Source organism: Mauremys mutica, chromosome 8 (genome assembly GCF_020497125.1).
Source record: "Mauremys mutica isolate MM-2020 ecotype Southern chromosome 8, ASM2049712v1, whole genome shotgun sequence".
NCBI classification, from domain to species: domain Eukaryota; kingdom Metazoa; phylum Chordata; order Testudines; family Geoemydidae; genus Mauremys; species Mauremys mutica.
In genome coordinates, this window is record NC_059079.1 from 64,833,077 (window position 1) to 64,861,067 (window position 27,991).

Consider the following 27,991-nt stretch of genomic DNA (forward strand, 5'->3'; position numbering starts at 1 on the left):
GGGGGCCTAGGGCAGCTGGGCCACAGGGTCTCTCTTCCATGAAGGGGTGTCAGACAGAGAGGCCAAAGAAGAGGCCATGCTGGAGCCTACTCAGACCAAGGGAAGCTTAAAACCACACGAAGGGAAGACAAGTTCTCCCACAATTCCCCAGAACAAATAGCTGCCCACTTAATGCAGCACAAAGACTCATGGGACATACCCCAGATGCCTTAATGCCATGCCTAGGGGAATGTAGTTGCAGTGAGGATGCAGTAACTGTAGGGTGACCAGACATCCTGATTTTAGGTTACTTGTCCCATGTCCCGACCTTACATCAATCGGCACTCCCTTTGTCCCGATATTGGGGGACCGTCTGGAACGCAGCTGCAGCACTGCAGCCGCGGTGCCGCCACTCACCACTTCCTGGGGCAGCTCCTGGCACCTGCCCACTGGCAGGAGCGCCACGTGCTGCAGGGGTGGGGCTTGCAGGCAACGGGAGCGGGCAGAGAGCCCCCCACCCAACCCAACCTGTGACCCTAGGAGCCAGAGGGACCAGCCTGCCGGATGATTCCTGGGACGGGAGCCGCCCCAGGTGAGCACTGCCGGGACTCCCCACCTTGGCCCCTGGCAGGTCCCTCTGGCTCTTGGGGGCGGAGGGCGGGGGGCTCTGTGTGCTGCTGGTGCCTTTTCCTGGCCAATGGCAGGCACAGCACATGGAGAGTCTGGAGACTCCCCTTGCTGCTCTCCCCCTGGAGCCAGAGACCTCCCAGCAGGGCTGGTAAGTGCGGCCAGGGAAGGGGGCAGGTTTAGTGTGGAACGCAAGCCCATAGACAGAACAGGTATGACTCTTTAATGGGGTATCCACCTCCCTGGGAGTGAGTGTCTGGGAGGGGTGTGTGTGGAGGGCGCTGGGCAGTGGAGGAGGTTTGTGAGTGTCAGGGCACTGGACAGAGCAGGTCTGTGTGGGGTATTGTGTAGTTGTGGCAGTGGGGCTGTGGGGAAGAGCACTGGAAGGGAGGATGGAAGGGAGAGAGGGGAAATTTGTGTGTATTGGGGAAACTAGGGAGTGTGTGGGGGGGTTCTGTGTGGGGTGATGGGCAGCTGTGGTGGGGCTGTGGGCAGGAGGGCCGCTGGGTGGGGAGGTGCATAGCACTGTGCATTTGTGGTATAAGGATTGTAGGGGGGCTCTGGGCATAGGATCCAGGGGGCGCTGGGCAGGGGAGCTGTGGCGCAGCATGGGCCCACCCTCAACAGGAAGAGGCCTGCTGGTAGCACAGGGCCAGGCGGACCAGTGTGCCTCTGGCTCCAGTGAGGGCTGTGCACCTGTGTGTCTGTCTGGTCTCCACCCCACCCCCGCTTAACCAATGTGACCAGCTGAGCAGCGAACAGCAGAGAGGCAAACAGAAGGAGTTTGCCTGGGAGTTTGCCTGGAGAGAGCTCTTAGAAGGAAGAGACCATGGATGCTGAGCAATCCGCCGTTGTGACCTGCACAGGATGCGCCATGTTTGTCTTCCTTCCACAGGATAGAAGCGACTTTGTCTGTACAAAGTGCAAGCTGATCTCCATCTTGGAAGAGAAGATTCAAGGTCTGGAGAAACGAATAACAACCCTGCGTTCCATAAAAGAAAATGAGGATTTCCTGGATAGACGTCAGGATCAGCTTCAGCAGGCACAATGTTCTGAAGATTCAGAGCAGGCTACGCAGCGGGGACAGAAGGCCAGCGAGGATAATTGGCGGCATGTGACTTCCAGAAGGGGAAAGAGTACCAGAAACATCCATGTACCAGAAACACAGATGCAGGTGAGCAACCGTTTTCATGTTCTCTCCGCAGGTACTAGCGCAGAGAGTGGAGTGGATGATACACCTGAGGGAACAGAGCAGAAGGAGACGCCACTGATTGGAAGGCATGCGATGCACCGTCCTAGGGATGGGGGTTCCACGACCACCACTCCCAAGAGGAGGAGGAGGAGGGTGGTGGTGGTCGGGGACTCTCCCCTCAGGGGGACTGAGTCATCTATCTGCCGCCCTGACCGGGAAAACCGAGAGGTGTGCTGCTTGCCAGGGGCTAGGATTCACTATGTGACGGAGAGACTGCCAAGACTCATCAAGCCCTTGGATCGCTACCCCTTCCTGCTTCTCCACGTGGGCACCAATGATACTGCCAAGAATGACCTTGAGCGTATCACTGCAGACTACGTGGCTCTGGGAAGAAGGATAAAGGAGTTTGAGGTGCAAGTGGTGTTCTCGTCTATCCTCCCTGTGGCAGGAAAAGGCCAGGGTAGAGACCGTTGAATCGTGGAAATCAACGAATGGCTACGCAGATGGTGTCGGAGAGAAGGGTTTGGATTCTTTGACAATGGGATGGTCTTCCAAGAAGAAGGATTGCTAGGCAGAGACGGGCTCCACCTCATGAAGAGAGGGAAGAGCATCTTGCAAGCAGGCTGGCTAACCTAGTGAGGAGGGCTTTAAACTAGGTTCACCGGGGGAAGGAGACCAAAGCCCCGAGGTAAGTGGGGAAGTGGGAGGAAGCACAAGCAGGAGACTGCAAGAGGGGAGGACTTATGTCTCAGACCGAGAAAGCGGGACAATCAGCGAGTTATCTTAAGTGCCTATACACAAATGCAAGAAGCCTGGGGAACAAGCAGGGAGAACTAGAAGTCCTGGCACAGTCAAGGAATTATGATGTAATTGGAATAACAGAGACTTGGTGGGGTAACTCACATGATTGGAGTACTGTCATGGATGGATATAAACTGTTCAGGAAGGATAGGCAGGGCAGAAAAAGTGGGGGAGTTGCGTTGTATGTAAGAGAGCAGTACGACTGCTCAGAGCTCCAGTATGAAACTGCAGAAAAACCTGAGTGTCTCTGGATTAAATTTAGAAGTATGAACAACAAGGGTAATGTCGTGGTGGGAGTCTGCTACAGACCACCGGACCAGGGGGATGAGGTGGACGAGGCTTTCTTCCAGCAACTAACAGAAGTTGCTAGATCACAGGCTCTGGTTCTCATGGGTAACTTTAATCACCCCGATATCTGCTGGGAGAGCAATACAGCAGTGCACAGACAATCCAGGAAGTTTCTGGAAAGTGTAGGGGACAATTTCCTGGTGCAAGTGCTGGAGGAACCAACTAGGGGAAAAGCTGCTCTTGACCTGCTGCTCACAAACAGGGAAGAAATAGTAGAGGAAGCAATAGTGGATGGGAACCTGGGAGGTAGTGACCATGAGATGGTTGAGTTCAGGATCCTGATACAAGGAAGAAAGGAGAGCAGTAGAACAGAGACCCTGGACTTCAGAAAACTCCCTCAGGGAACTGATGGGCAAGGTCCCCTGGGAGAATAACATGACAGGGAAAGGAGTCGAGGAAAGCTGGCTGTATTTTAAAGAAACCTTATTGAGGTTGCAGGAACAAACCATCCCGATGTGTAGGAAGAAAAGTAAATATGGCAGGCGACCAGCTTGGCTTAACAGTGAAATCCTTGCTCGTCTTAAACACAAAAAAAACGCTTACAAGAAGTGGAAGATTGGACAAATAACCAGGGAGGAGTATAAAAGTATTGTTCAGGCATGCAGGAGTGAAATTAGGAAGGCCAAATCACACTTGGAGTTGCAGCTAGCCGGAGATGTTAGGAGTAACAAGAAGGGTTTCTTCAGGTATGTTAGCAACAAGAAGAAAGTCAAGGAAAGTGTGGGCCCCTTGCTGAATGAGGGAGGGAACCTAGTGACAGAGGATGTGGAGAAAGCTAGTGTACTCAATGCTTTTTTTGCCTCTGTCTTCACAGACAAGGTCAGCTCCCAGACAGCTGCACTCTGCAGCACGGTATGGGGAGGAGGTGACCAGCTCTCTGTGGGGAAAGAAGTAGTTCGGGACTATTTAGAAAAGCTGGACGAGCACAAGTCCATGGGGCCGGATGCGCTGCATCCGAGGGTGCTAAAGGAGTTGGCCGATGAGATTGCAGAGCCATTGGCCATTATCTTTGAAAAATCATGGCGATCGGGGGAGGTCCCGGATGACTGGAAAAAGGCTAATGTAGTGCCCATCTTTAAAAAAGGGAAGAAGGAAGATCCAGGGAACTACAGGCCAGTCAGTCTCACCTCAGTCCCTGGAAAAATCATGGAACAGGTCCTCAAGGAATCAATTCTGAACCACTTAAAGGAGGGGAAAGTGATCAGGAACAGTCAGCATGGATTCACCAAGGGCAAGTCATGCCTGACTAATCTAATTGCCTTCTATGATGAGATAACCGGCTCTGTGGATGAGGGGAAAGCAGTGGATGTGCTATTTCTAGACTTTAGCAAAGCTTTTGATACAGTTTCCCACAGTATTCTTGCCAGCAAGTTAAATAAGTATGGGCTGGATGAATGGACAGTAAGGTGGATAGAAAACTGGCTAGACAGTCAGGCTCAACGGGTAGTGATCAATGGTTCCATGTCTAGTTGGCAGCCGGTATCAAGTGGAGTGCCCCAAGGGTCGGTGCTGGGGCCGGTTTTGTTCAATATCTTCATTAACGATCTGGAGGATGGTGTGGACTGCACCCTTAGCAAGTTTGCAGATGACACTAAACTGGGAGGAGTGGTTGATACGCTGGAGGGTAGGGATAGGATACAGAGGGACCTAGACAAATTAGAGGATTGGGCCAAAAGAAATATGATGAGGTTCAACAAGGACAAGTGCAGATTCCTGCACTTAGGACGGAAGAATCCCATGCACTGCTACAGACTAGGGACCGAATGGCTGGGCAGCAGTTCTGCAGAAAAGGACCTAGGGGTTACGGTGGACGAAAAGCTGAATATGAGTCAACAGTGTGCCCTTGTTGCCAAGAAGGCTAATGGCATTTTGGGTTGTATAAGTAGGGGCATTTCCAGCAGATCGAGGGATGTGATCATTCCCCTCGACTCAGCACTGGTGAGGCCTCATTTGGAGTAGTGTCCAGTTTTGGGCCCCACACTACAAGGATGTGGATAAATTGGAGAGAGTCCAGCGGAGGGCAACAAAAATGATTAGGGGGCTGGAGCACATGACTTATGAGGAGAGGCTGAGGGAACTGGGATTGTTTAGTCTGCAGAAGAGAAGAATGAGGGGGGATTTGATAGCTGCTTTCAACTACCTGAAAGGGGGTTCCAAAGAGGATGGATCTAGACTCTTCTCAGTGGTAGAAGATGACAGAACAAGGAGTAATGGTCTCAAGTTGCAGAGGGGAAGGTTTAGGTTGTATATTAGGAAAAACTTTTTCACTAGTAGGGTGGTGAAGAACTGGAATGCGTTACCTAGGGAGGTGGTGGAATCTCCTTCCTTAGAGGTTTTTAAGGTCAGGCTTGACAAAGCCCTGGCTGGGATGATTTAGTTGGGTTTGGTCCTGCTTTGAGCAGGGGGTTGGACTAGATGACCTCCTGAGGTCCCTTTCAACCCTGAGATTCTATGATATTTTACACTTGCGATCTGGTCACCCTAAGTAACTGGGTGTGGCTTTGCATTGGGAGTTGCTCACGGCTGGGCTGGGCTAAGCCACGTGCTCATCTCCTGGGTGCCAATCACCTGGGCTAATGCTGCAGTGAGGCTATTTCCATAGATGCAAAACAAGATTCTGTCAGTCCTGCTCTCGGCCAGAGGCTGTCCAGAAATGCTGGGTTTAGCTCCCCTGCTCAAAGGGGCCGTTTGCTCCTGGGTGATGTAGAGAGAGGTGTTAACGTGCAACTTTCCAAGATTTAATGCTGATTTAGACCTTTTTAGTTGCTTTTTATACTGAAAGGGCTGACACAAGTTATTTCTTTACCTCCCCAATACTGGAGGTCCCCTCAAGATAATCAAATACAGATGATCTGAGGCTCCATCAGTTAGGGGTTACAGCTAACATATATTCTACTGGCTGTAAAAGGTAATCAATTCGATATTTTTAAACCAGCTAATGTTAATTTCCCAGCTTTCTTGTAATCAATCAGCTCTATCTCTACTGCAGGCTTTACGTCTTTCCATTTCTCTGCCTCCTCTTATTCTACAGTGGCATTTGTTATAGTCATGGTGATATTCGTTCAGTAGATGAAATCCTGGCTCCACTGAAGTCAATGACAAAGTTCCCCTTTACTTTAGTAATAGTAATACCTAGCTCTTATCTACTGACCTTTATGAAGGAGGTCAGTTTCATCATCTCCGTTTTCCAGATGGGGAAACTGAGGCACGGAGCAGGGACATGACTCAGCAAAGTCACCCAGCAAGCCTGTGGAAGAGCTCAAATTAGAAACCAGACCCCTTATTTTAGTGCCTATATGGGAGCTGAGCTCCTGAAAATCGAACCCTGTTTGCAGGGACTGAACTCTCCTGTAAAGGTGGCTTTAGCCTGGAATTCCCTCCAGCATGTTGCAGTGAAACAAGAAATCTGCCAACAAGAAGCTGCCACTGGATTGTTGTGGGGGAGGAGGGTTTATTATCGATTCTTATCACAGACTACTTCCACGTAATCATCAGCACATTGGACCTTCGCTTTCATCCAGGAGGCTTCAATGCAACAGAAAAACCAAGTCAGCTACAGGATTTACACATTAAATACTTCAAATGTGTGTGTTCTTAAAAACAGCTGTATGCTTAGCCATACCTGCTCTAATGCTATGCCTATCCCAAAGAGTGTCTAAACTACAGTGTAATCAGGGGAGTTATCTGGATTGAGAGCTAGAAACGGCAAGAACAGTTAGATGTTGCTTCTCTTTCTGAGTTAATAACCATAATCTGGGATAAATAGAGATCTGTTCTATTGCTCACTGGAGTCAATGGGAGACTTTCCATTTGACTTCAGTGGATTTGAGATCATGCCCTAAATTCTAGGATCCCGTTTTTCATGAACAACAACCCTCCTTACTTTTATTTTGCTAAAATGTCTAATGACTTCACAGAATTGTGTTAAACAAGTAATGCTTCATTTTTGTCTTTAATGGAAGGGGAGCTGAGGTGGCCATGTTTCTTGCAGGTAGGTGGCTAGTTCAGTCAGAGCCCTGCATGCTCAATGGCTATTGTGATACACTGAACAGACTCAAAGCCCCTAGAGCGGAATGGCCCTATGCTTAGGTGAGGTGTGGATCATTGGACCTGGCCTCTCTGCAGCTTGGGCCCATCTTTGACTCCTGCTTTAATTACTGGTCAATTGCCACTGCAGAGCAGTTGCTTACGCTGCAGAGATACCAAGCTGGGTGAGTTCCTGTCTTCTCCTCCCCTGTTCTCTGGCTCATGATAATCTGTAGTGGTGGCTGGTTGGCTCCCAAGGGAAGCTTGGTCCTGACAAAGCGTGCACTGTGCTTAGGAGGAAAGAGGCTGGCAATGGAAGGGTTTATATGCAGCAGCTGAAAGCTCTCTTGCAGAGTGCCCACTGCCCGGGATGTCTAGTCATTTTTAACTCCTGCAGCACATTTCTGAGATGCCCCCGCCAAGTCAACCCACTAAGGACCCAATCCAAAGCCCAGTAAAGTCAGCTGGAGTCTTTCCATTGGCTTATTTGGGTATTGGAGCTAGGTCTTTAAGGCCTTGATGTTCTCCTACTGAATCTGGGTGTGACACAACTTTGCAGAATCTCCTCCTGTCAATGCCACTTTGGCTAGTGCCCGGTGTTGACTGCATAGCACATTCCCCTTGTCTCAGCTGATGCTGGGCAGGAATATGGTTGGCTGATGGTCGCTGGGTTTTTATTAGCCATTCTGTGAAGGTGGTACCCAGCCACCTCCCTCCCCTAAAATATTATTTGCCTCCTGCTGTGAACGGTTTGGTCTGCTTGGCTAGAATCGCAGTGTCTTTTAGCCAAGGGCGCAGGCAGGTTTAGTCATTCTAAATCTATCCCTGTACAATTGGCCCACACATGCCAAATGTTGCATAACGCTGAACAACTTGTTACTTTTTTTCTACATTGTCCAAATTCATCCCGTGTGTAATTCAGAGAGAGGCAAGGGGATTGACGCCAGGGCTGTAATTGCCTATGCACATATGTTCTCAAGTGGCACAAAGTTATTCCCACTCTATCGTTATTTGAGCCCCACCAGTGCTCTCAGAATATGAACCTCCGATCTAGGGCAAGGCCTGGAGTCTTTGCCCAGCTCAGTGAACGCTCTGCCTTAGTAAGGGGCTCACAGCTGAGTCCAAGGAAAGCTTAGGAAAAGCGAGTGTATGAGACTGACAGCTGGCTAGACTTGCCCCTAGCCCACAAGCTGCTAGTTAGCAATGAGCGTGGTGTGTCCTCCTCCTGCCCTGAGGTTCCTCATATCATGGAGAGTCTGATGTCATAGGTGACCATGTTGAAATTGTCCCAAGCGAAGAGCTTTCTCTCCGTGGGGTTGTAGTCCACCATGCTGCTGTACCCATAGCGGTTCTCGAAGCGGATGCTCAGCGGCTCGCTGGTGCTGGTGGCCGTGTGATAGGCAAAGTTGACCGTGGCGTCTGGGGCTGAGTAGCTACTGATGGTGTACAAGGTGCCACAGATCATAAAGGAGTTGGCCACAGCTTGCTTGCGGATGTTGGTTTCCCAGGTCTGCTCAACCTCCAGGGTCTCTGGCTCCAGTTTGGAGAGGACGATGGCCCCTTTGGCTTTGTCTGTGCTGTATGTCACCCACAGTCCCATCTCATCAACAGCTAAGTCAATATCTGTGTACCCACCCCAGGAATAGGGGAATTGGCCATGGTAGCCAGCACTGGGGATGTCCTTTTGGACTGTGATCGTTTCTGTCTTCAGGTCGTACTTGGCCATCGTCCTGGATTTGCGTTTCTGGAAGTACAGGGAGCCCCTGTATATGATTGCTCCGGTGCTCTCCATGGACTGGGGCAGGACGTGGACCTTGGAGGGATAGCCCTTCATGAACTGATCAGCATTGTCATATTCAAAGACCTGGCGGATGTCAGTGCCAATGGCATCGACTCTCCAGGTGGTCTCACGGGTGTAGGGGGGAACAGGCTCTGGGTCCTTCATCCACATGCCATACTTGCCAGCAATAGTCTCAGCCCTGCGGAAGGTCACAGGTTCCCCCACCCAGACCAGCTCTCCACACCCTGTTCAAGGAAGAAAAAAAGAGACCTTCAGTTATTCTGTCTGTCATCAGTGGCAGATTTCCTACTGAAAGGCTAAAATCCACAAAAGCCACACTTACCCAGCAATAACTAGCAGGAAAGATCATTTACAGGATTCTAAGTAAGGAAATAATTCCATGAAGCTGATGGAGATACCCCCCCGCCCTCAATTTACCAACAGCAGCCTTCCAGCACTCGTCAACACACCGGCATTGCCAAGGCTATGCTCCTCAGTAGTGCAGGCAGACAGAAAAAAGAGGAGAGGACAAGGAGAAAAGAAGCAGGAATCATTGTCTGTGAAGAGAGACGGGAGGTGGGGGGGGTGGGGGAAGAGGTGAATAGTTTGGAAGGGGATTTCACAGCATGGACTTTCTTGCTCAGGTGATATTTAAAGGTTTTAATGATGTGGTTAAGATGAAAGACCAAGATGTTCATTTTTCTCCCCCCCCAGTGGGACCTCAGCTGCAATAACCCAGGCACTGTGTTTTAATAGATCCACTTGGGTTTCCTAGTAACATTTCAGATAGGACAGGGGAGCATCTGCAGTATGAACTCTGATCTGATGTGGCAGCTACAAAGTCTCAACTGTTAAATCCTAGTTTTAAAAATGGCTCCTGATGTCCAGCCAGTGGAAGTCAGAAGCCAAGGGTAGAAATGTCCTAGGGACTGACTTTATTTCTGAAAGGCAGAGGCTGGGTTGCAGGGCTTAGATGGACAATGTATAAAGCAGCAGCATGGAGGGAAACCATTACAAGAAACCAGCCCAGAAGAGTAAGAGTCTTTGACCACAATGAACAAAGTCAATGAAAGGCAAGCTCAGAGGGTGCTTTAACAATTCTCCTGTCCACCATCTGCTACCACCCTGCCGTAGTTGGACTTCACCAGGGGTGTTCCTTTCGATGGCCAAAGAGGTGGTTTACAAGCAGTAGGAGGCCTTCCCTTTTCCTCTGTCATACTCCGTCTAACAGCACCAGGCACAGGTAGGTGGACTGGGAATGGACCCCAGAGCGCTTAGCTACAGGCCACTCAACCAGCACCATCCCTTCCATTGCTCTACCTCTGGGATTAAAAAACAGGTCAGTGACCCCTTCCAGCAATGGTGCTGACATAGCTGTGGACAGTGCCAGACTTGTCTTGGTGGAGCTCATTGTGGTGTCACACCAAAGCTGAATCCAGGGCTTGTTTCCATTGTGCATGGGCCATAAGGGCATTTTTGGTATTGCCAACCCGGCAGATTCCAAAATCCTGAGTCTGACCCTCCACGATCATGAGATTATGGTTTTCAATAACTTTTGTGGCTGCTTTCTCTTTGCCTTGGGGTTTTTGGGCCTTTTGTGGGCTCTCGCTTCACCTTTTCAAGCTTTTCTCCACTGTCATGCAGGCTGGAACCTTTTTTATTTAAAGTAAAGCTGAGCTGCTCATGCCTACAGGTGCTGGGACTTTGGGAAAACACCAAAGTGTGTGCGAAGTGACAGAAGCTGGCAGCACAGCAGGGATGTGCTAATCAAAGAAAAGTGATTCAAGTTCACAGTTTGTTGCTTAACCAATAATAACAGAAGGAAACATGGCATGGTGCCACCGACCTCATTTTAAGAGCAGCCTCCTGATTCTATTAGGTCTTACAGGTAGGGGGAAATCCCCATAAGTTCTGTACTAAGTGTTTGTGCTTTATTACTTAGAGATGGACCTGATCCCTGGGTTCCGAGCGATCCTGAATTGCAGAGTGGTGGACATGCAGACCCTGCTCTGAATTTTGTATTTGGAGTCCTCTCTGATGGAGTTGTTCAGGGACTGCCTAAGGACAGTGTCAGTGAGTGCCTGAGTCTCTTTTGGCCAGCTGAGTCATTTCCAGGGGACAAGTTCAGCCCTGCTCCCTTCTCTGCCATGGGGAAGACCTGGGGCTAGCCAGATTCCAGCCTGGGCTCATGCTCTGGAAGTGCGCACAGTGAGTCTGGCTGCTGGAGCAGGGGTTTGAACTCCATTCTTGGGTCTGGCACCAAGTGGCCATATCCTTGCCTGGATTGCTTGGGGTTCAGCAAAGGACAGGACAGACAGGCTGGCCAGGATAAGGTGGGGAAGTGGGGTGAGAGAAGGAGACAGAATAAGAAGCAATGATGAAATAGAACCAGATAAAGGAGCTGAGAGGCATAGAAGCTGATATTTCCCCAGCTAGGTTCTTCCTCGGTGCTGGCAGTGAGGCCGACAGTATTAGGAGAGAGGGTAGGGGAGGAGAAGAAGAAAAGTGACTGCAGCAATGGTGCTAGAAGGACGAGGCCTAGCTGTATGAACCCCCAAGGAAGGAAAGGCATTAAGGTGATCTTTGTACCAGTGGCCCTGTCCCCAGTGGCAGGGTGGCTGGGGGAGGGGCGCTCCTCGAAGATGCTGGAAGCAGGCACCTCTGTCAGCTCAGATTTCAGCTCCTGATAGTCAAAACTCTCCAGATCCCACTTGGAAACTGCAGGGCAAGATGGGAATAGACACTGTGAGGGTGATGACAGGAACATGGTGAGGACGCGGCTTGGTGGAGCGTAGAAGGGTGTGTACACACTCCTGGGCATGGTTGGATCTGCCCTCTCAGCTGGGCACACACACAAGCGCAGCTGCACACATGATTACACACAATCTTTCACACACAATCAGCAATCCACTAGCCCTGCCATTAGCATGGTAATGTACATGGGTCAGAGCATGTTTCTGCCTTGTGTCCTGGGAGCTGGGGAGTAACCTTTCTTTGAATTCACATACTGCTCCTCCCTGCCCCCGCATAGCAACATCAGCACTGGGTGCTGATGTCAGAACCCCATAGTAGGCGGGGCAGGGGGAGCAAATCTGTCCCCATAGAGGTCTCCTCATCCATCCCAACTCAAACTTGGCTGGCCAAAATGGCCTCTTCCCATCATGCCAAGATCTGCCCTGTCCTGGGATAATGAGCAATTATCATTTAGTTGTTTTTTTTATCCTAGCACGTCGGAGCCCCAGTCCCACCTCAAGGCTGCATGTGTGATAGGAACTGTACGGTAGCACCTAGGAGTGCCAGTCATTGACCAGCATCCCCCTGCGCTAGGTGCTGTACATTGGGTATTACAGTAGGGCTCCTGTCCTTTGCAGTGAAAGTTCTGCTTGCAGCCGCCAAGAGGGCGTGTGTGCCATAGGCGTCTCTGGCTTTGTGGATGCTTGTTATGGTTTTACACTGCTGCTGAGGTCTAGATGCAGTGTCTGAAAATCCATACCAGCTACTGGCAGGAGTATCAGATAGCTCCCTTATTTCTGCTCGCTGGTAGAGAATGAACATGCAGTGGCTTCAAAAGGGACCAACCCTGGAGCCTTTGCTTCTGTGTAAAATAAGCATTCAACTCTCCTCAGATTCCTGCTTAATGTCAGCGGGCACTGGGGCACGGCAGTGGGCAGGAAGGGTCTGTCTTTCCTTCGGAAAGTCACTGTCAGGACAAGTTCAAGGCTTGTTAGCAACATAAATCTAACTCACTGCACACCACCAGCACTGTCCTCATTCCTCTTTCATTCTGTCCACTGAGCTTGTCTGTTCCATGTGTGAGAGAAGGCAGCGCATTGGAGCTAACTGGTATCTCGCTGGCTGAATGGTGCCAGGGGACTCAAGGCAGACATAGGCTACGTCTACACTACCCGCCGTATCGGCGGGTAGCGATCGATTTTTCAGGGATCGATATATCGCGTCTCATCTAGACGCGATATATCGATCCCCAAACGCGCTTATATCGATTCCGGAACTCCACCGCCGCGAACGGCGGTGGCGGCGTCGATATGGAGAGCCCCGGAGATCGATCCCGCACCGTGAGGACGGGTAAGTTATCGATATAAGATACTTCGACTTCAGCTACGTTATTCACGTAGCTGAAGTTGCGTATCTTATATCGATTTTTCCCCTTAGTGTAGACCAGCCCTCAGTGAGGAGGGGCAGTAGGGAAAGGAGCTAGGCTGTACAGCTGTAGCTGTAGCAAAATCTAGTGCCTTGGGGTTCCTCTTACAGGGTCCTAGAGGAACATGATTCTAATTGTAAGCATGTTGCAGTGATTCATCCCCTCTGGATGAATGTTATAGAAAATAAATTCTTTAATACAGGTAACACTAGGAGACTAACAACTTGGATAACGTCCCCAGCATTACATGGAGAATTCCAACCGACAGATCAGGTCCAGCTATTTATTACACATCATAAACTGTTTTAACTTAGCCATGCTGGAAATCCAAAGGGCGGAGAAAGCAATGGCAAACTCCCACAGGCTACTCGGTCTTTTGAACCAATCACTTCAGCTCCCAGTGCCGGGGGTGGGGCTGCTCAGCATACAATGAGATTTCAAACAGAGATCTGACCAGTTCCAGGGGTGGATTTTAAAACTCCCTCTGGAGCAAAGTTAGGCCATCGCTGAGGGCTTTTAGCATCGGATGTCTGCCCAGCGGTGAGACGAAAGGAGCTACGCAGTATAAATGCAAGACACCATAGTTATGAGCTTGACGGTCATAACTTCTCACAATTCCTTGTTTGATTCTAATGCTTGGCAAAGTGTTGTGACCAGGGTCCTAGCGAGGGCCAGTTATGGTCACTTAATGAGGGTGAACTGCAAAAAATGGGGCAGCCAAACCCCAAAAAGCTGGTGGATATTCCAATACTTAAATTTACCAAGCCAGCATAAAACAGCTTCTTTATTACCTTACTGGTTACTCCAAAGTCCAAACACCACAGTTCCCTTAAAGTGATCCAGCTTCCATCCAGGTGCCCACGTCAGATATGATGAAAATTTCTGTAAATCTTATTTCATCATATAAAATAAAAGGTTCTACCAATCCCAAAGGACTGGACACATTACCTCCTAGGTTACTGAATATTCCAGATCTTATCCAAATGTACTCTACAGCCAATTCTTATTAACTAAACTAAAATTTATTAAAAAACAAAAGATAGAATGGTTAAAAAATCATTATACATTGAGGTTTAGATTGATAGCGGAGATGGTGAACTTTGTAATTGCAAAGAGTTCCTTTAGAAGTCTGTTCATAGGTTATAGTCCAATGTCTAAACATCATATTCAGGGTGTACCAGCATAACTGGGACCTCAGTCTTGTGACTCAAACTTCCCCAAATGAAGCTTAAACAGATCTGAGACGACAGAATCAGGACCCAAGGTGTTTTTATACAATTTCATGTCCTCTTTGACAAGCTGGGAGTTCCTCCAGGAACAAAAGGTAATTAGGATGACTGTAAAGGAGGTCCATCATCAATACTTAACTATAGAATTAACATAAGGCAATTTGCTTGTTCCTCCACCATTCACAGTATATTTCAAAGAGAGATGAATACCGAGATATCCTGTGTTTACAATTCATTTAAATGCTGGGATGTTCTTTTGATCACTGAACTGTCAGAATACAGTGTAGACAGGGACTGTTGATTATGTTGTGGACCCTATGCGCGCATATATATAGATAGATATAGATATACACAAAAACACAAACATTATCTCCCCATATGTCTTTTGAGGGTTATTTAATTTGCAGGATGTTTAACTCTTTCTGGCCATGCGTCACAGTTGTACTTTCAGCTTCCCTTGAACGGAAAACCTTACAACTAACTCATATCTGCATAGTACACCCTCCTGCTTTACGCCTGGCATTGCTTTAGGGCTGGAAAACCTCCCTAGGGGCTCATTAGCAGTAGCTGACTCCAGCCGCCGGTATTTCAAAATTGGCCCTGGGACAAACTATCCAGCAGCTGTCTTTCCAGAAAATGAACCCAGACTTGCAGCGGGGAGGGGAAATACACTTGCCCTGTAGTTTAAAAAGCGATCATTCCACAGGCTCTCTACAAAGTGCAGCCAAAGAGCCTGGGTTTCTCATTCTTTGGCCATGCGAGCCCCAAGTAGGCAGGGCACATAAGGGTGCCTAACTTTAAGCATGTGAGTAATCCATTGAGATCAGTGAGACTACCTGTGTGTTCGAAATTAGGCCTGTACTTAAGTGATTTGTGGCCATGGAGAATAATTTTACACAGGGGTATTGGAGAAGGGACTATATATCACCAAAGTGTGTGTGTGCTATCTGAACATGGATCTCAGTTTTACAGCTAGATCCTCCCTATAAATGAGTCAAACTCAATTCTGTGGGTCCTAAAAAGACCCACAGAACAGAAATCTGCTTTCAGGGGCTGGCTCAGGTTTGCCAATACTTTTGGCCAGCAAAATATTGGCATTTCCCTCTTGACCACAGTGCCTCTTACAGTGCTGGAAGAGAACTGCAGGCTAATTGGACTCACCCAAAGGTTTAGTCTGACAAGTGGTGGTGGTGGTATGGGCCAGGGGGGAGCCATCTTTGCTGGTTACTCCTCGGGCCACAGATCAGCCCATTCATCCCTGAGCTATGATAGCACAGGAGAAAATGGATATCTCACCAGCACCAGTGTGAAAAGCTGAACAGCGCTCACTTTGCAGCAGGGTTCCATCTCAATGCTGAGTGATAATCCTTCCCCATCCACCAAAGGTGCAGGAGGCCTTCTCCACCCCCCGCAGGATTTAGCTGGGCTTTGTGGGCACTGCATGGATGCTGATTCTCAGTATCCTGTGTCCATCAGCACCAGAGACCAACACCATTGCGCTCCATTGTGGGTGGAGCCCATCTTTCTGGCTCTCCATCCCCCTCTAGTGGCTGGCCTACGTAGGGGGTTTATGATTCAGCTACTAGCTTTAAGCTAATAGAGCTGGGGCTTTAGCTCAGGTAGTCAAGGGTTGCAGTTTGCAGTTCCTAAGGCCCCCTGGGTTCAATTTCCACTCTCAATTATCTGCCCTCGCCCTGAGAGTTGGGGAGGCATGCAGGCACAGCCCCAGAACAACAGTAGAGGACGCAAGGTGCCTAACTGCTAGCCCAGCAAGGCCAATATATGTTTGGTTTTTCAGATGATGCTGGAACGGTTACGAGGGGGATAAAGTGGAAATAAAGTTTATTTATTTTGCTGCTGTTAGCAGGTCCTTGTGGTCCTTAAGGGAAACTCAGATCAGATACAGCCTGGCTGTCTGAGTCAGCCGAGGCCAAGGGAATTCTGGGGCTTATAGTTCTCACAGGAAGTATGGGATGCTAGGCAACAGCAAGGCCTGCTGGGAAATGGGATGAGGCTATAAAAGAGCATTCTTCTGCTCAGGCAGTAGGAGTCTGAGAGTGGGAATAGTTGTTGGATGTAGTGGGTGTTTTGGGCAAGTGCCCTGACAGGGGCCAGCAGGGGCTCTGTGGCCAGTCTGGGGAGGGGGTGGGTTGGAAAATGAGTGGAAAGGGCTGGAAAAAGAAGGCCTAGAGCAGCGGTTCTCAAACTGTGGGTTGTGACCCCAAAGTGGGTTGTGACCCTGTTTTAATGGGGTCACCAGGGCTGGTGTTAGACTTGCTGGGGCCTGGGCCTGAAGCCAAAGTCTGAGCCCCACCGCCCAGGGTGGAAGCTGAAGCCAAACTGATTCAGCCCTGGGCGGTGGGGCTCAGGCTTCTGCTTCAGCCCTGGATGGTGGGGCTCAGTTTCTAGCCTCCCTGCCCAGAGCTGCAGCCCTCAAGCTTTGCCCCTTCCCGTGCAGGGTGGTGGGGGTTGGGCTTTGGCCTCGCTGCTGGGGATAGTAGAGCTCAGGCTTCAATCCCCCTTCCTGGGGTCATGGAGTAATTTTTATTGTCAGAAGGGGGTCATGATGCAATGAAGTTTGAGAACCCCTGGTCTAGAGGATGGGGGCTGTGAAGAGGGAGGGATGAAAGCAAGAGAAGGAAAGAGCCTGAGCTAGAGAAGTGGGGTGAGTTTGAGGCCTAGTGTGTGCAGCTGATCTAAGGGCTTCCAGAGAGGGGAAGAGGAAGCCCCCCCTTTGCTCTCCTATATTGAGGTGGGAAGCCAGAGCAGACTCTTGGGGAGAACAAAGGCCCGAGACTCTTCTCAAGAAAAGAGCCCAGGGAGTGCAAAGTGCGCTGTGGAAAGGGAGATGGAGACTGTCCTCCGAGGGCAATGGAAGCGAGGCCACGCCAGAGAGGTAAGCCAGACTCCTGCACACCTACTAATGTTGTGAGCTAAAGTCACCCTGGTGTGCAGGTTTCACCCATCTGACCCCATGGGAGCTGTCACTCTGGAGGGGAGCACCTCCTGTGGGCAGGCAGGTGGTATTGCACCAGGCTCTCAGTGTGAAAGCAAGGCAAGGCGAGCAGCCTCCTGTTGTGCATGGTGCCAGGAGCACTAGAAACAGTTCAGGGTGTGTGGTTTGATAAGAGAGCAGGGGTGTTGCAGACACCTGTCTGCAGTAGGGGTGCAGGAGTGGGGCCCTCTTCCATGGCAGTGGGGAGGGCTTTGTCATACTTTGCCTCCTGGTGTGTCTGGAGTTCTCTGCCTTCGAGGACCATGCCAGCTCAGGGGCTCCCTAAATCAACTTGAGAGACACCTGCTGGGCTGTTATTGGGATGATATATGTGCAAACAGCAGTGATAGCTGGCTGGAAAGGTATGGGCACTGAACTCAGCCAGGTCTGAGGGAGAGGAAGAGAGGTGTCCTGTCCTGGGGTGTGTCTAAGCCACAAAAGGAAACAGGTTGCCGACTGCTTGAAGTAAAGGCGTTTCCCAGGGATTCGCTTCCTCCTTCCCCTGCCTCACTCCCAATACAGTCAAGTCACTGACTGGAATGACTCCAAGGGGCAGAAGGGCTGTGAGGGGCTGCTGTCAGGGCACATGACTGACTATGGTGCTAAGACATGATCGCTCTGGAGCGTGGTTGCACTTCCTTGTGCTATGCGGAGAGGTTAATGGAGCCTGACGGACCCACAGGTCCCACAGCCACCCAGCCCTGTGGCCAGTCTCCTTCCCAGAATGAATTAACTCCACTGGCCAGAACAGAGATGCTAAGAAACCCTCAGCACTTTACTCTGTTCTGATCAGGGGCAGGGGCAGATTTTAAGTGTCCCTCTCCCCAAAGCTTTGAGCGGGGTGGGGGGCAGGGCCGGCTTTAGGCCAATTCCACCAATTCCCCCAAATCGGGCCCCGCGCCTAAGAGGGCCCCGCACCCAGTGAGAATCCCTTCCCTGGCTAGAGGCGCCTTTTTAATTTTTACTCACCTGGCGGCGCTCCGGGTCTTCAGCGGCACTTCGGCGGCGGGTCCTTCAGTGCTGTCGAAGACCTGGAGTGAGTGAAGGACCCGCCGCCGAAGTGCCACCGAAGACTCGGAGCGCCGCCAGGTGAGTACAAGCCCCATGTGTTTTTTTACATATATATATATATTTTTTTAATAGTCAGCTCTGCCGGGGCCCCGTCGAAACTGATCGAATTGGGCCCCGCACTTCCTAAAGCCGGCCCTGGTGGGGGGGGCGGGGTTTGGGATTCCAGGCTTCTGTTCAGGTCTGGTTGTAAGGGAAACCTTAGAACAGGGCCCCAGAGGTAGGTGTAGCAGGACAATGGGCCAGTCGAGTGTCAGAACACTTTAATCACTGGACAGGGCACCATGATCCTCTTTCTTGCTGGGTAGTTTCTACTTTGCAACCAGGGATCCATCAGGGCTGCTCTTGATTATCCCTCCTGGCTTGGCCAAGTTCTAAGCTAGAAATGGCTGCAGGGAGAAATGCACGTTATGGTGTAACTTCACCTTAAGGTGCCTATGGCTTGTGTGTGGGTATTTGACATCTCAGGAGCCCTGAGATGAAGCAGCAATTCTGTATTTGCCCAGATGAGCTGAAGATGAGACACTTTACAATGGTTCCTGTGACGGCAGAGTGGTGGATTGGTGACTTGGGTGGCACTTCTGTGGACACCGCTGGATGTGGGGAAATAGAGGGAGCTGGACCGTGAGCTGGTGTAAATCAACCAAGCTCCTTCGATCTATCCCAGCTGAGGGGCTAGCCCCCTGCATTTTCCTAGCCACAAAACAATGTGTGCATTTCTCAGCCTTGAGGACTCTCTTAAGGAAACAAACAAGATCTCCAGGGGAGAGGGAAAGCACACAGCAGTCTGCTCAGTAACACTCTGCAGCTGAACAGAAACACAAAATGACAGCTGCCCCTCAAGGACAGCTATATTCCCAGTGCCGTACTGATTTGTGTTAAGGTTCCAGTCATATCTTCAGAAGCGGCCACTGAGTTTGTGTTGGCCTTTGGCTGTGTGGGAGTCCTGTGCGCCCCTTGTCAGGAAGGGCAGCGCACGGCAGCTCCTCGTCTATGGTTGACCCGCTAGAGTGCCTAGTGGTCTGGGCATGATGTCATGGGGTGGAAAGTGTGGCTGAGCAGGACTGGGCTCACTGGATGGAGCTCGAACGGCGCTGAGCATCTCAGATACCTGCAGTGGGACAGGCGCAGCAGGATCTGGGTCCTCAGAGGGACAGGACTCGCTCTTGGAGTGATTCAGCCCTTTTGTGCAGAGGCTGCAAAGCAGCCTAAGGGCCCCCTCGGGAATATCCCTGCATGGGGGAGGGCACAGCTGCTGTGGCTGGCTATGTGCATCCCTCCTACAGGGTCCACTGGTGTGGGAGGCATGTTAGGGGCGGGGGTGGGGGTGGGGATGGCATGGCTGAGGCTTTCCCATAGGCACTGACTCTGTGGGTGCTCCAGGCTCAAGCACCCACTTAAAAAAATAGGGGGTGCTCAGCACCTGCAGGGCTGGATTAATTTTCTGTGCGCCCCAATGCCTGGACTGTGGCCCTTCCCCCTGTTCCACCTGTGCTCTGTCCCAAGCCCTTGTCCTCACTCAGCCTCTTTCCACCCTGAGTCTCCACCCACACTGAGCCTCTCTGCCCTGAGGCCCCGCCCCTGCTTAGTCTCTTTGCCCCAAGGCCCCTCCACCCCGAGGTCCCGTTCCCGCTTAGCTTCTTCCTCCCCGAGGTCTAGGGTGACCAGGTGTCCGGTTTTCAACCAGAACACCTGGTCAAAAAGGGTTGGTGGCAGCTCCGGTCAGCACTGCTGACTGGGCCGTTAAAAGTCCGGTCAGCAGTGCTGTGGTGCTAAGGCAGGCTAGTCCCTACCTGGGCTGGGGCACCGCGCTGCACCCCGGAAGTGGCCAGCAGGTTCGGCTCCTAGGTGGGAGAGCCACGGGGCTCCGCGCACTGCCCCTGCCCCAAGCACCGGCTCTTCACTCCCATTGGCCGGAAACCAGAGCCTCCTCCCACATCCTGAACCCCTCATCCCCAGCTCCACCCTAGAGCCCTCACTCCCTCCTGCACCCCAACCCCCGCCTCAACCTGCAGCTCCCTCCTGCACTCCGAATCCCTCATCCCCAGCCTGGAGCCCCCTCCTGCACCCCAAACCCCTCGTCCCCCATCCCTCACCCCCTCCCACACCCCAACTCCCTGCCCCAGCCCGGAGCCCCCTCCCACACCCTGAACCCCTCATTTCTGTCCCCACCCCAGAGCCTGCACCCCCATTTAGACCCCTCACCTTCTCCCGCACCACTGCCACAGCCCAGTGAAAGCGAGTGAGGGTGAGGGAGAGTGAGCCACCAAGGGAGGTGAAATGTAGTGAGCGGGAGTGGGACCTCTGGGAAGGGGTGGGGTCTCGGTGCAGGGGCAGGCCTAGGGTGTTCAGTTTTGTGCCAATAGATAGTTGGAAACCCTACTGCGGCCCTGCCCACCACTTTCAGGGGCAGGCAGGGGGCGGAGAGGCACACCCACCAGCAAAACCAAAAGTCAGCACCTGTGGGCTTTCCTATGCCCCAGTTATCATCAGGAGACATAACCTGCAGGAGAGTTGCTACAGCTGGGATGCTAGTTAGGGCTCCCATAGGGCTGCTCCGACCTGCACTGCAGGTCCAGCACTTCCCCTTTTTGGGGTGTCTGGGAACTGGGAAGTCACTGCTCCCATCCCAAGACTCCATGGGAGGCAGGTGAAGCTTCCCCTGGGGGAGGCTAGATCCCTATCCCTCCTCTTCCGCTTGCAGCCTCACCCACACTCCACCCTCCCCACTCATCATGTGCATCCCTCCTCTCCTCCTCCACGCTCAGATCCCCCACCACTGCTTGCCACATGCATCCCTCCTTCCTCTCCTCCCTCCACCTCTCCACTTGAGCAGCAGCCAAGCAGGACAGTGGGGAGAGAACAGCAAGCAGCAGCGGCCAGGCCGAGCGGGGAGAGGGCCAATGGGTGAGTAGAGGAGGAACTACGATGACTAGATAGCAAGTGTGAAAAATTGGGACAGAGGGTGGGGGGTAAATAGGAGCTATATAAGAAAAAGCACCAAATATCGGGACATCTGGTCACCCTAGCATAGGCGCCGACTTATATGGGGCTCTGGGGCTTTAGCCCCATGAATAAATCCCAAGCAGGGGCTCTGCCCCACCAATGTTTTTTCTCCCCTGCTTGGAGCGCCCCCCCGCCGCTGCCGCCGCCGCCGCCAGGGCTGCCCAGAGCCCTTTAAATCCCAGCCGCCGCCGGGAATCAGAGGGCTCTGGGCTGCCTGCTGCAGCGGGAAGCCCAGAGCCCTCTGATGCCCGGCGGCGGCTGGGATTTAAAAGGCTCTGGGCTCCCCGCGGTTGCAGGCAGCCCAGAGCCCTTTAAATCCCAGCAGCGGCTGAGATTTAAAAGGCTCTGGGCTCCCCGCCGCAGCAGGCAGCCCAGAGCCCTCTGATTCCCGGCCGCGGCTGGGATTTAAAGGGCTCTGGGCTGCCTGCAACCGCGGGGAGCCCAGAGCCTTTTAAATCCCAGCCGCAGCCGGGAATCAGAGGGCTCTGGGCTCCCCGCCGCGGCGGGCAGCCCAGAGCCTTTTAAATCCCAGCCGCGGCCGGGAATCAGAAGGCTCTGGGCTTCCCGCTGCAGCAGGCAGCCCAGAGCCTTTTAAATCCCAGCCGCGGCCGGGAATCAGAAGGCTCTGGGCTTCCCGCTGCAGCAGGCAGCCCAGAGCCCTCTGATTCCCGGCCGCGGCTGGGATTTAAGGGGCTCTGGGCTGCCTGCAACCGCGGGGAGCCCAGAGCCTTTTAAATCCGTCCCGCGGCCGGGAATCAGAGGGCTCTGGGCTCCCCGCCGCGGCGGGCAGCCCAGAGCCGTTTAGATCCCAGCCGCGGCCGGGGATAAGAGGGCTCTGGGCTGCCTGCTGCGGCGGGGAGCCCAGAGCCCTCTGATTCCTGGCCGCGGCTGGGATTTTAAAAGCTCTGTGCTCCCCGCGGGTGCAGGCAGCCCAGAGCCCTTTAAATCCCAGCCGCGGCTGAGATTTAAAGGGCTCTGGGCTCCCCGCCGCAGCGGGCAGCGCAGAGCCCTCTGATTCCCGGCTGCGGCTGGGATTTAAAAGGGTCTCAGCTCCCCCCGGTTGCAGGCAGCCCAGAGCCCTTTAAATCCCTGCCGCGGCTGAGTTTTTAAGGGCTGCGGGCTCCCCGCGGTTGCAGGCAGCCCAGAGCCCTTTAAATCCCAGCAGCGGCTGAGATTTAAAGGGTTCTGGGCTCCCCGCCGCAGCGGGCAGCCCAGAGCCCTCTGATTCCCGGCCCCGGCTGGGATTTAAAAGGCTCTGGGCTCCCTGCGGTTGCAGGCAGCCCAGAGTCCTCTGACTCCCAGCCGGGGCTGGGATTCAAAGGGCTCTGGGATCCCCGCGGCTGCCAGCAGCTCAGAGCCCTTTGAATCCCAGCCTCTGTCCGCTGATTGCCCCCTCCCCAGACCCCTGCCCCAACTGCCCCCCAGAACCTCCACCCCCTATCTAAGCCCCACTGGTCCTTGTTCCCCAATTACCCCCTCCCGAGACCCCTGCCCCTAACTGCCCCTTGGGACCTCAGCCCCTATCTAAGCCTCCCTTCTCCTTGTCCCCAACTGCCCCCTCCTGAGACCCCACCCAACTTCCCCCCCCCAGGACCGCACCCCCTACCTGTCCCCTGATAAACCTCTTAGACTCCCATGCCTATCCAATTGCTGCCTGTCCCCTGACTGCCCCTTCGAACCTCTGCACCATCCAACTCCCCCTGCTCCTTGTCCCTTGACTGCCCCCCGGAACTCCCTACCTCTTCTCCAACCCCCAAACTGCTTACTGTGCCACTCAGACCAGCGTATCTGGCTCCATGCAGCTCCAGACAGTTGCTGCCATGCTCCCCCATGGAGCCCACAGCCCTCTCCCACCCCCAGCACCTGCCTTCCAGATTTGAACACCTCAAAATTCAGGAGTGCTCAAGCTCGGTTTGGGCAGCTTTTACTTCATTTCTCCCAAATCAGTTTCCCCTGCAAGGTGCCAACTGAAGGTGTTGGAGAACAGAGAGATCAGGTGGCCTCCTAATGCCTGGAAAAGAGACAAAGGCCGGAGGAGGGAGTGTCAGTGCCTGTGCGGACTTCTGGGAAGTGCACGGTGTGGAAGGGGATGCTGTGATGCTTTGGAACATCTCCATACAAAGCCAGTCAGGACTCTGGGGGAGCCTCCTCTCTCGGAGCATACTGTCTCCAGGGCAAGAAGCTTACACCTTCCTGGGTCTGACCTCGGAGCATTCAGCATGCCCTTCCACGTCATGCACTTTCCAAAGTGAGTCTGCCCAGGCTGGTCCTGGGGCAACCAGAGGTCGCTGCACCCCAACTCTGCAGTCAGATGTGACTCTCAGCCAGACAGTAAAACAGAAGGTTTATTAGATGACGGGAACACAGTTTAAACAGAGCTTGTTGGTACAGAAAACAGAACCCCTCTGTCAGGTCCATCTTGGGGGGTGGGGAGCCCAGAACCAAGTTCTGGGTCTCTCCCAATTTCCCCAGCCAGCTCCAAACTGACACTCCCTCCTCTGGCCTCTGTGTCTCTTCTGGACAAGGAGGCCACCTGATCTCTTTGTCCCCAACACCTTCAGTTGGCATCTTGCAGGGGAAACTGAGGCACCCACACAGTATTCAGAGAAAATATTAAGAACATTCCCACTTCATCACAACAGATGCAACAAAATATAATACCGTATATTGAAGTAGGCAAGTGCTGCTTCTGACTTTCCACTTTTAATTGACCCTTGTAATCTTGTGGCGCTGACGCGTTGTAGCTTCATTTTATATCGGCTTATAGGGCGGGAGCGGGGGGGCACCACCATTTTGGGCCCCACCAAAAATTATACAAACCTGCCGCCTATGCACCCTAGGAGGAACCAGTGAGCAGTGGTGGGGACCTCCAGAGTGTGGGGGTGGAGTGCTGGAGAGGAGCAGCCAGGCAGCGGCGGGTGAAGAAAGCTGAGCTTTATATATGCCATGCAGGTTTCTGGGTGGCTGAGGAGGTAATATCTGCTACTTAGTGTCCGGGTTCACCCATAATCTCCCTGGGGAGTCCAAGGGACCCCGGTAGCTGAGTAGCAGATACCGCCTCCTCAGCCACCTGGGGGAACTGCATGATGCATAATAAATAAGCAAAAACTTCCAGCGGAAACCCTTCCCAGCAGGGAGGGAAAGAAGCGGGGCCACCACGGCCCAGGTGTCTGGCAGCAGGGTGGCGGTGGCTGTGCCAGGGGAGGCTCAGCACGTTCACAGGGAGGAATCGGGGTCTCACTGAGATTGCAATGTCCTCTGCCCAGCAGCAAGGTTTCTAGGTTCTTTCCCGGCGGGAAGCTCTGTTTAATGCCCAAGATGCTTGCGCTTGCGGTGTCTGTCCTATTGCTCACATCTCGGGTAAGAGCTGTAGCCTACTGGCTCCCAACTCCATTAATCCCACGTGTCCCAGGCTGCATAGCACAGGAATGGGTCCTCTCCTGCCAGTGGGCTGGTGGAGAAGGGGAAAGGAATTGGAAGGGCAATGGTGAACTAAGCACGTTGGGGAGAAAGAGATGGGGGAGAAAGCAACAGTACAGCTTAGGATATAGTCCCTGGGGCAGGGACAGATAGACGGACACCTGCACAAGGGCACAGCAGAGGGAATGCCAAATAAAGGCACTTCTGGGCATCTATCTTTTGGAGCCAGCTTGTCGGTGGGCTTGGCTGCAGCCGAGGGACTGTGCGTGCGTATTGTAACTCTTTCCCTTCTCTGCAGCGGGAGCTGGGCTCTGGCACTAAGTTCAGATCTGGGTCTGAACTCCCTCGAAGTGTGGGGGCATCTGGGCCTGGGCCCAGTGATGAGCTGCCAAAATCTTAACAACGGGTTCTCTATAAAAAGTTCTGATTTAACAACGGGTTCCCTATAAAAAGTTCTGATTTAAGGGATGTGCGACAGCATGTATTTTTTGTACCAATAGGGTTACCATACGTCCATATTTTCCCAGGAGGTGATTAAGAACCGAAAAGCCTGACATGTCCAGGGAAATACAGATGTATTTTAACCCTACCTAAAGTTCTTTTTTAAAAAGATGGGGCTGAACTAGAAATGAGCTCCGTTTCAAATGTGTGGGTGGTGATCAGGGACAGTCTCAATTTTTGGGTCTTTTTCTTATATAGGCTCCTATTACCCCTCACCCCCGTCCCGATTTTTCACACTTGCTGTCTGGTCACTCTAGGGTGTGCACATGTGTGGGTCCCAGCTGCTCCCTGCCCCCCCCCTCATTAAAGCAGGTGTGCAGGGTTACTGCCCTGGGAACTGCAGGGCACCAGTGGATGTGGGGCTGGCTGCAGATAGGGGCGTGGGGCAGGGCTAGCTGGAGGCAGGGAGTGACACGGGCTGGCTGTGGGCAGGTGATGCAGACGGGCGGGCTGCGGGTGGCTGTGGGCAGGGGGTGGCTGCGGGCGGCTGTGGGCAGAGGCTGGCTGCAGGCAGGGGGTGGCTGTGGCAGGGGCTGCGGGCAGGGGCTGGCTGCGGGCGGCTGTGGGCAGGGGGTGGGGCAGGGGCTGGCTGCAGGCAGGGGGGTGGCTGGGGGCAGGGGCTGGCAGGGGGCTGGCTGCGGGCAGGGGCGGCTGTGGGTAGGGGCTGGCTGCGGGTGGCTGTGGGCAGGGGGTGGGGCGGGGGCGGCTGTGGGCTGGGGCTGGCGGGGGGTGGCTGGGGGCAGGGGGTGGCTGGGGGCAGGGGGTGGCTGTGGCAGGGGCTGCGGGCAGGGGCTGGCTGCGGGCGGCTGTGGGCAGGGGGTGGGGCAGGGGCTGGCTGCAGGCAGGGGGGTGGCTGGGGGCAGGGGCTGGCAGGGGGCTGGCAGGGGGCTGGCTGCGGGCAGGGGCGGCTGTGGGTAGGGGCTGGCTGCGGGTGGCTGTGGGCAGGGGGTGGGGCGGGGGCGGCTGTGGGCTGGGGCTGGCGGGGGGTGGCTGGGGGCAGGGGGTGGCTGGGGGCAGGGAAGGCGGGGGAGGGGCGCAGACACTCACACGGGGGGGGGGGGGCTGGGAGCAGCAGGACGCAGCCGGGGACTCACCAGGCAGCAGCAGCAGCCGGAGCCCCAGGGCCAGAGGTCCAAAGAGCAGGAGCAGCAACAGGGCCAGGAGGCAGCTCACATGGCTCTCGCAGCGCAGCGCCCCCCGGCGGCCGGGAGGAGGAATTACAGGCTTCCCAGGCAGAGCCCATCAAAGCTTCCCTCGCAGGGAAGCTAGTTAACAAGCGGTTCTAAAACCGCTTCTAAATTTAACAACAGGTTCATGCGAACCGGCTCCAGCTCACCCCTGCCTGGGCCTATCTCTAGCTAGAGCCTCAGCCCTCTTGGGAAGGTGGCTCCTGGAGTCTCTTGCTGTTGATTGTTGCTACTGAAGCAGCTGGAAGCTCCAAAGGGGATCACAACCCCATTGGGTTAGCTACACGCAGCGAGATGGCCCCTGCGCCAGAAAGTCTACCATCCCAGTGGACGAGACAAAGAATGGGAGACAGATTAAGTGATGTGCCAGAAAGTCTGTGGCAGAGCTGGTATTTGATGCCAGGTCTCCTGGCTCCCAGTCCAGTGCATTAACAACCATCCTTTCCCTTCCAGACAATCAGGGCTGGCTCCAGGGGTTTTGCCGCCCCAGCAGCCAAAAAAAAAAAAAAAAGCCACGATCCTGATCTGTGGCAATTCAGCAGGAGGTCCTTCGCTCCGAGCGGGAGTGAGGGACCCTCCGCCGAATTGCCGTCGAATACCTGAAAGTGCCGCCCCGCTCCAGAGTTGCCGCCCCAAGCACCTGCTTGATAAGCTGGTGCCTGGAGCCGGCCCTGCAGACAATGGTCTAAGGACAGAAATCGAGGCAAGGGAGACTTATTTCCCACACCCCAACTGTACGCTCCAAGGGACAGCCACACACGTCCAGGTGCAGACTCTGCACGGGCATCCTCTGCTGCAAAGGAGACAGCGAGGCTGTGTGGCCTACTGGGGCTCAAAGAGCTGAACCAGGTGTAAGGGAAACTCAGTGAGAGACTGGGTAAGTTCCCATGAACCTTACCTTCTTGGGAGCCTTGCTGGGAGTCCTGGGCGAGTGCCTCGCTGACCTGGTGATGCTGGCTGGCCCTCAGCCGAACTATCTCCTGCGTGCTGCTCTCCAGCCTCCTTCCCAGCTCAGCTTTTTCCTGCTCCAGTCGCCTCTTCTCCTCTTCCAGAAAGGACTTCTCCTGCCCAAGGGTGCTGTAGGCAGCCTCCAGCCTGCTGATTTGAGACTCCTGCTGGGCTTTCTCCATCCTCAGCCTATCCAGCTCTCTCTGGAGCTCTGCAGCGGAAGCGGGGGAGCCCCCTGCACCCAGCGCCACATGCAGCTGGGTCACCAAGTTCTCCAGGAGGCTCAGCCTGGCCTTGGCTGACTCCAGCTCTGAGCGCTGCACGTTGCTCTCCCTCTGGAGCTCCCGGATGGCTGATGTTGCCTGGCCCAGTTCTGGACAGCTGGCTTCATTGGGGCTGGGGACGGCAAATGAGTAGATGCATCTACCGTTCCTGTCATTGGCTCTCCTGAGATGGACTGTACTCCCCAGAGCCACACGGGCCAGGCCCACTGACAGGAACAGCCAAACCATGAGCGTCTTTGCTATGGATGCTGCCCCCATCAGCACTGCACACGGTACCCGTCAGTGCCTGGGAGAGGAGAGCTGCTTCCTGAGCTGCTGGCTACTGAGTGAGGGATGCCCGCCAGCTCACCGGAGCTTCATTTATACAGCTGGGACTCGGGGCAGGCGGAGGGAGAGGGTTGCTGTGCCAGAGCCCTGGAATAACAGGAACCTCCCAGAGCT

The 27,991-nt window shown here is 53.5% G+C and overlaps 1 protein-coding gene across 1 annotated transcript; it reads right to left on the minus strand.

The window, feature by feature from the left end:
- Positions 1-6,389: 6,389 nt before the first annotated feature.
- Positions 6,390-27,864, minus strand: MYOC (myocilin). The gene is made up of 3 exons (XM_045027999.1): positions 27,217-27,864; positions 11,343-11,471; positions 6,390-8,998 (listed from the first exon to the last, which is right to left on the minus strand). Exons 1-3 carry the CDS (start codon positions 27,806-27,808, stop codon positions 8,214-8,216), a joined length of 1,506 nt encoding a protein of 501 aa, XP_044883934.1. The 5' UTR covers positions 27,809-27,864; the 3' UTR covers positions 6,390-8,213.
- Between the last annotated feature and the right edge of the window lie 127 nt (positions 27,865-27,991).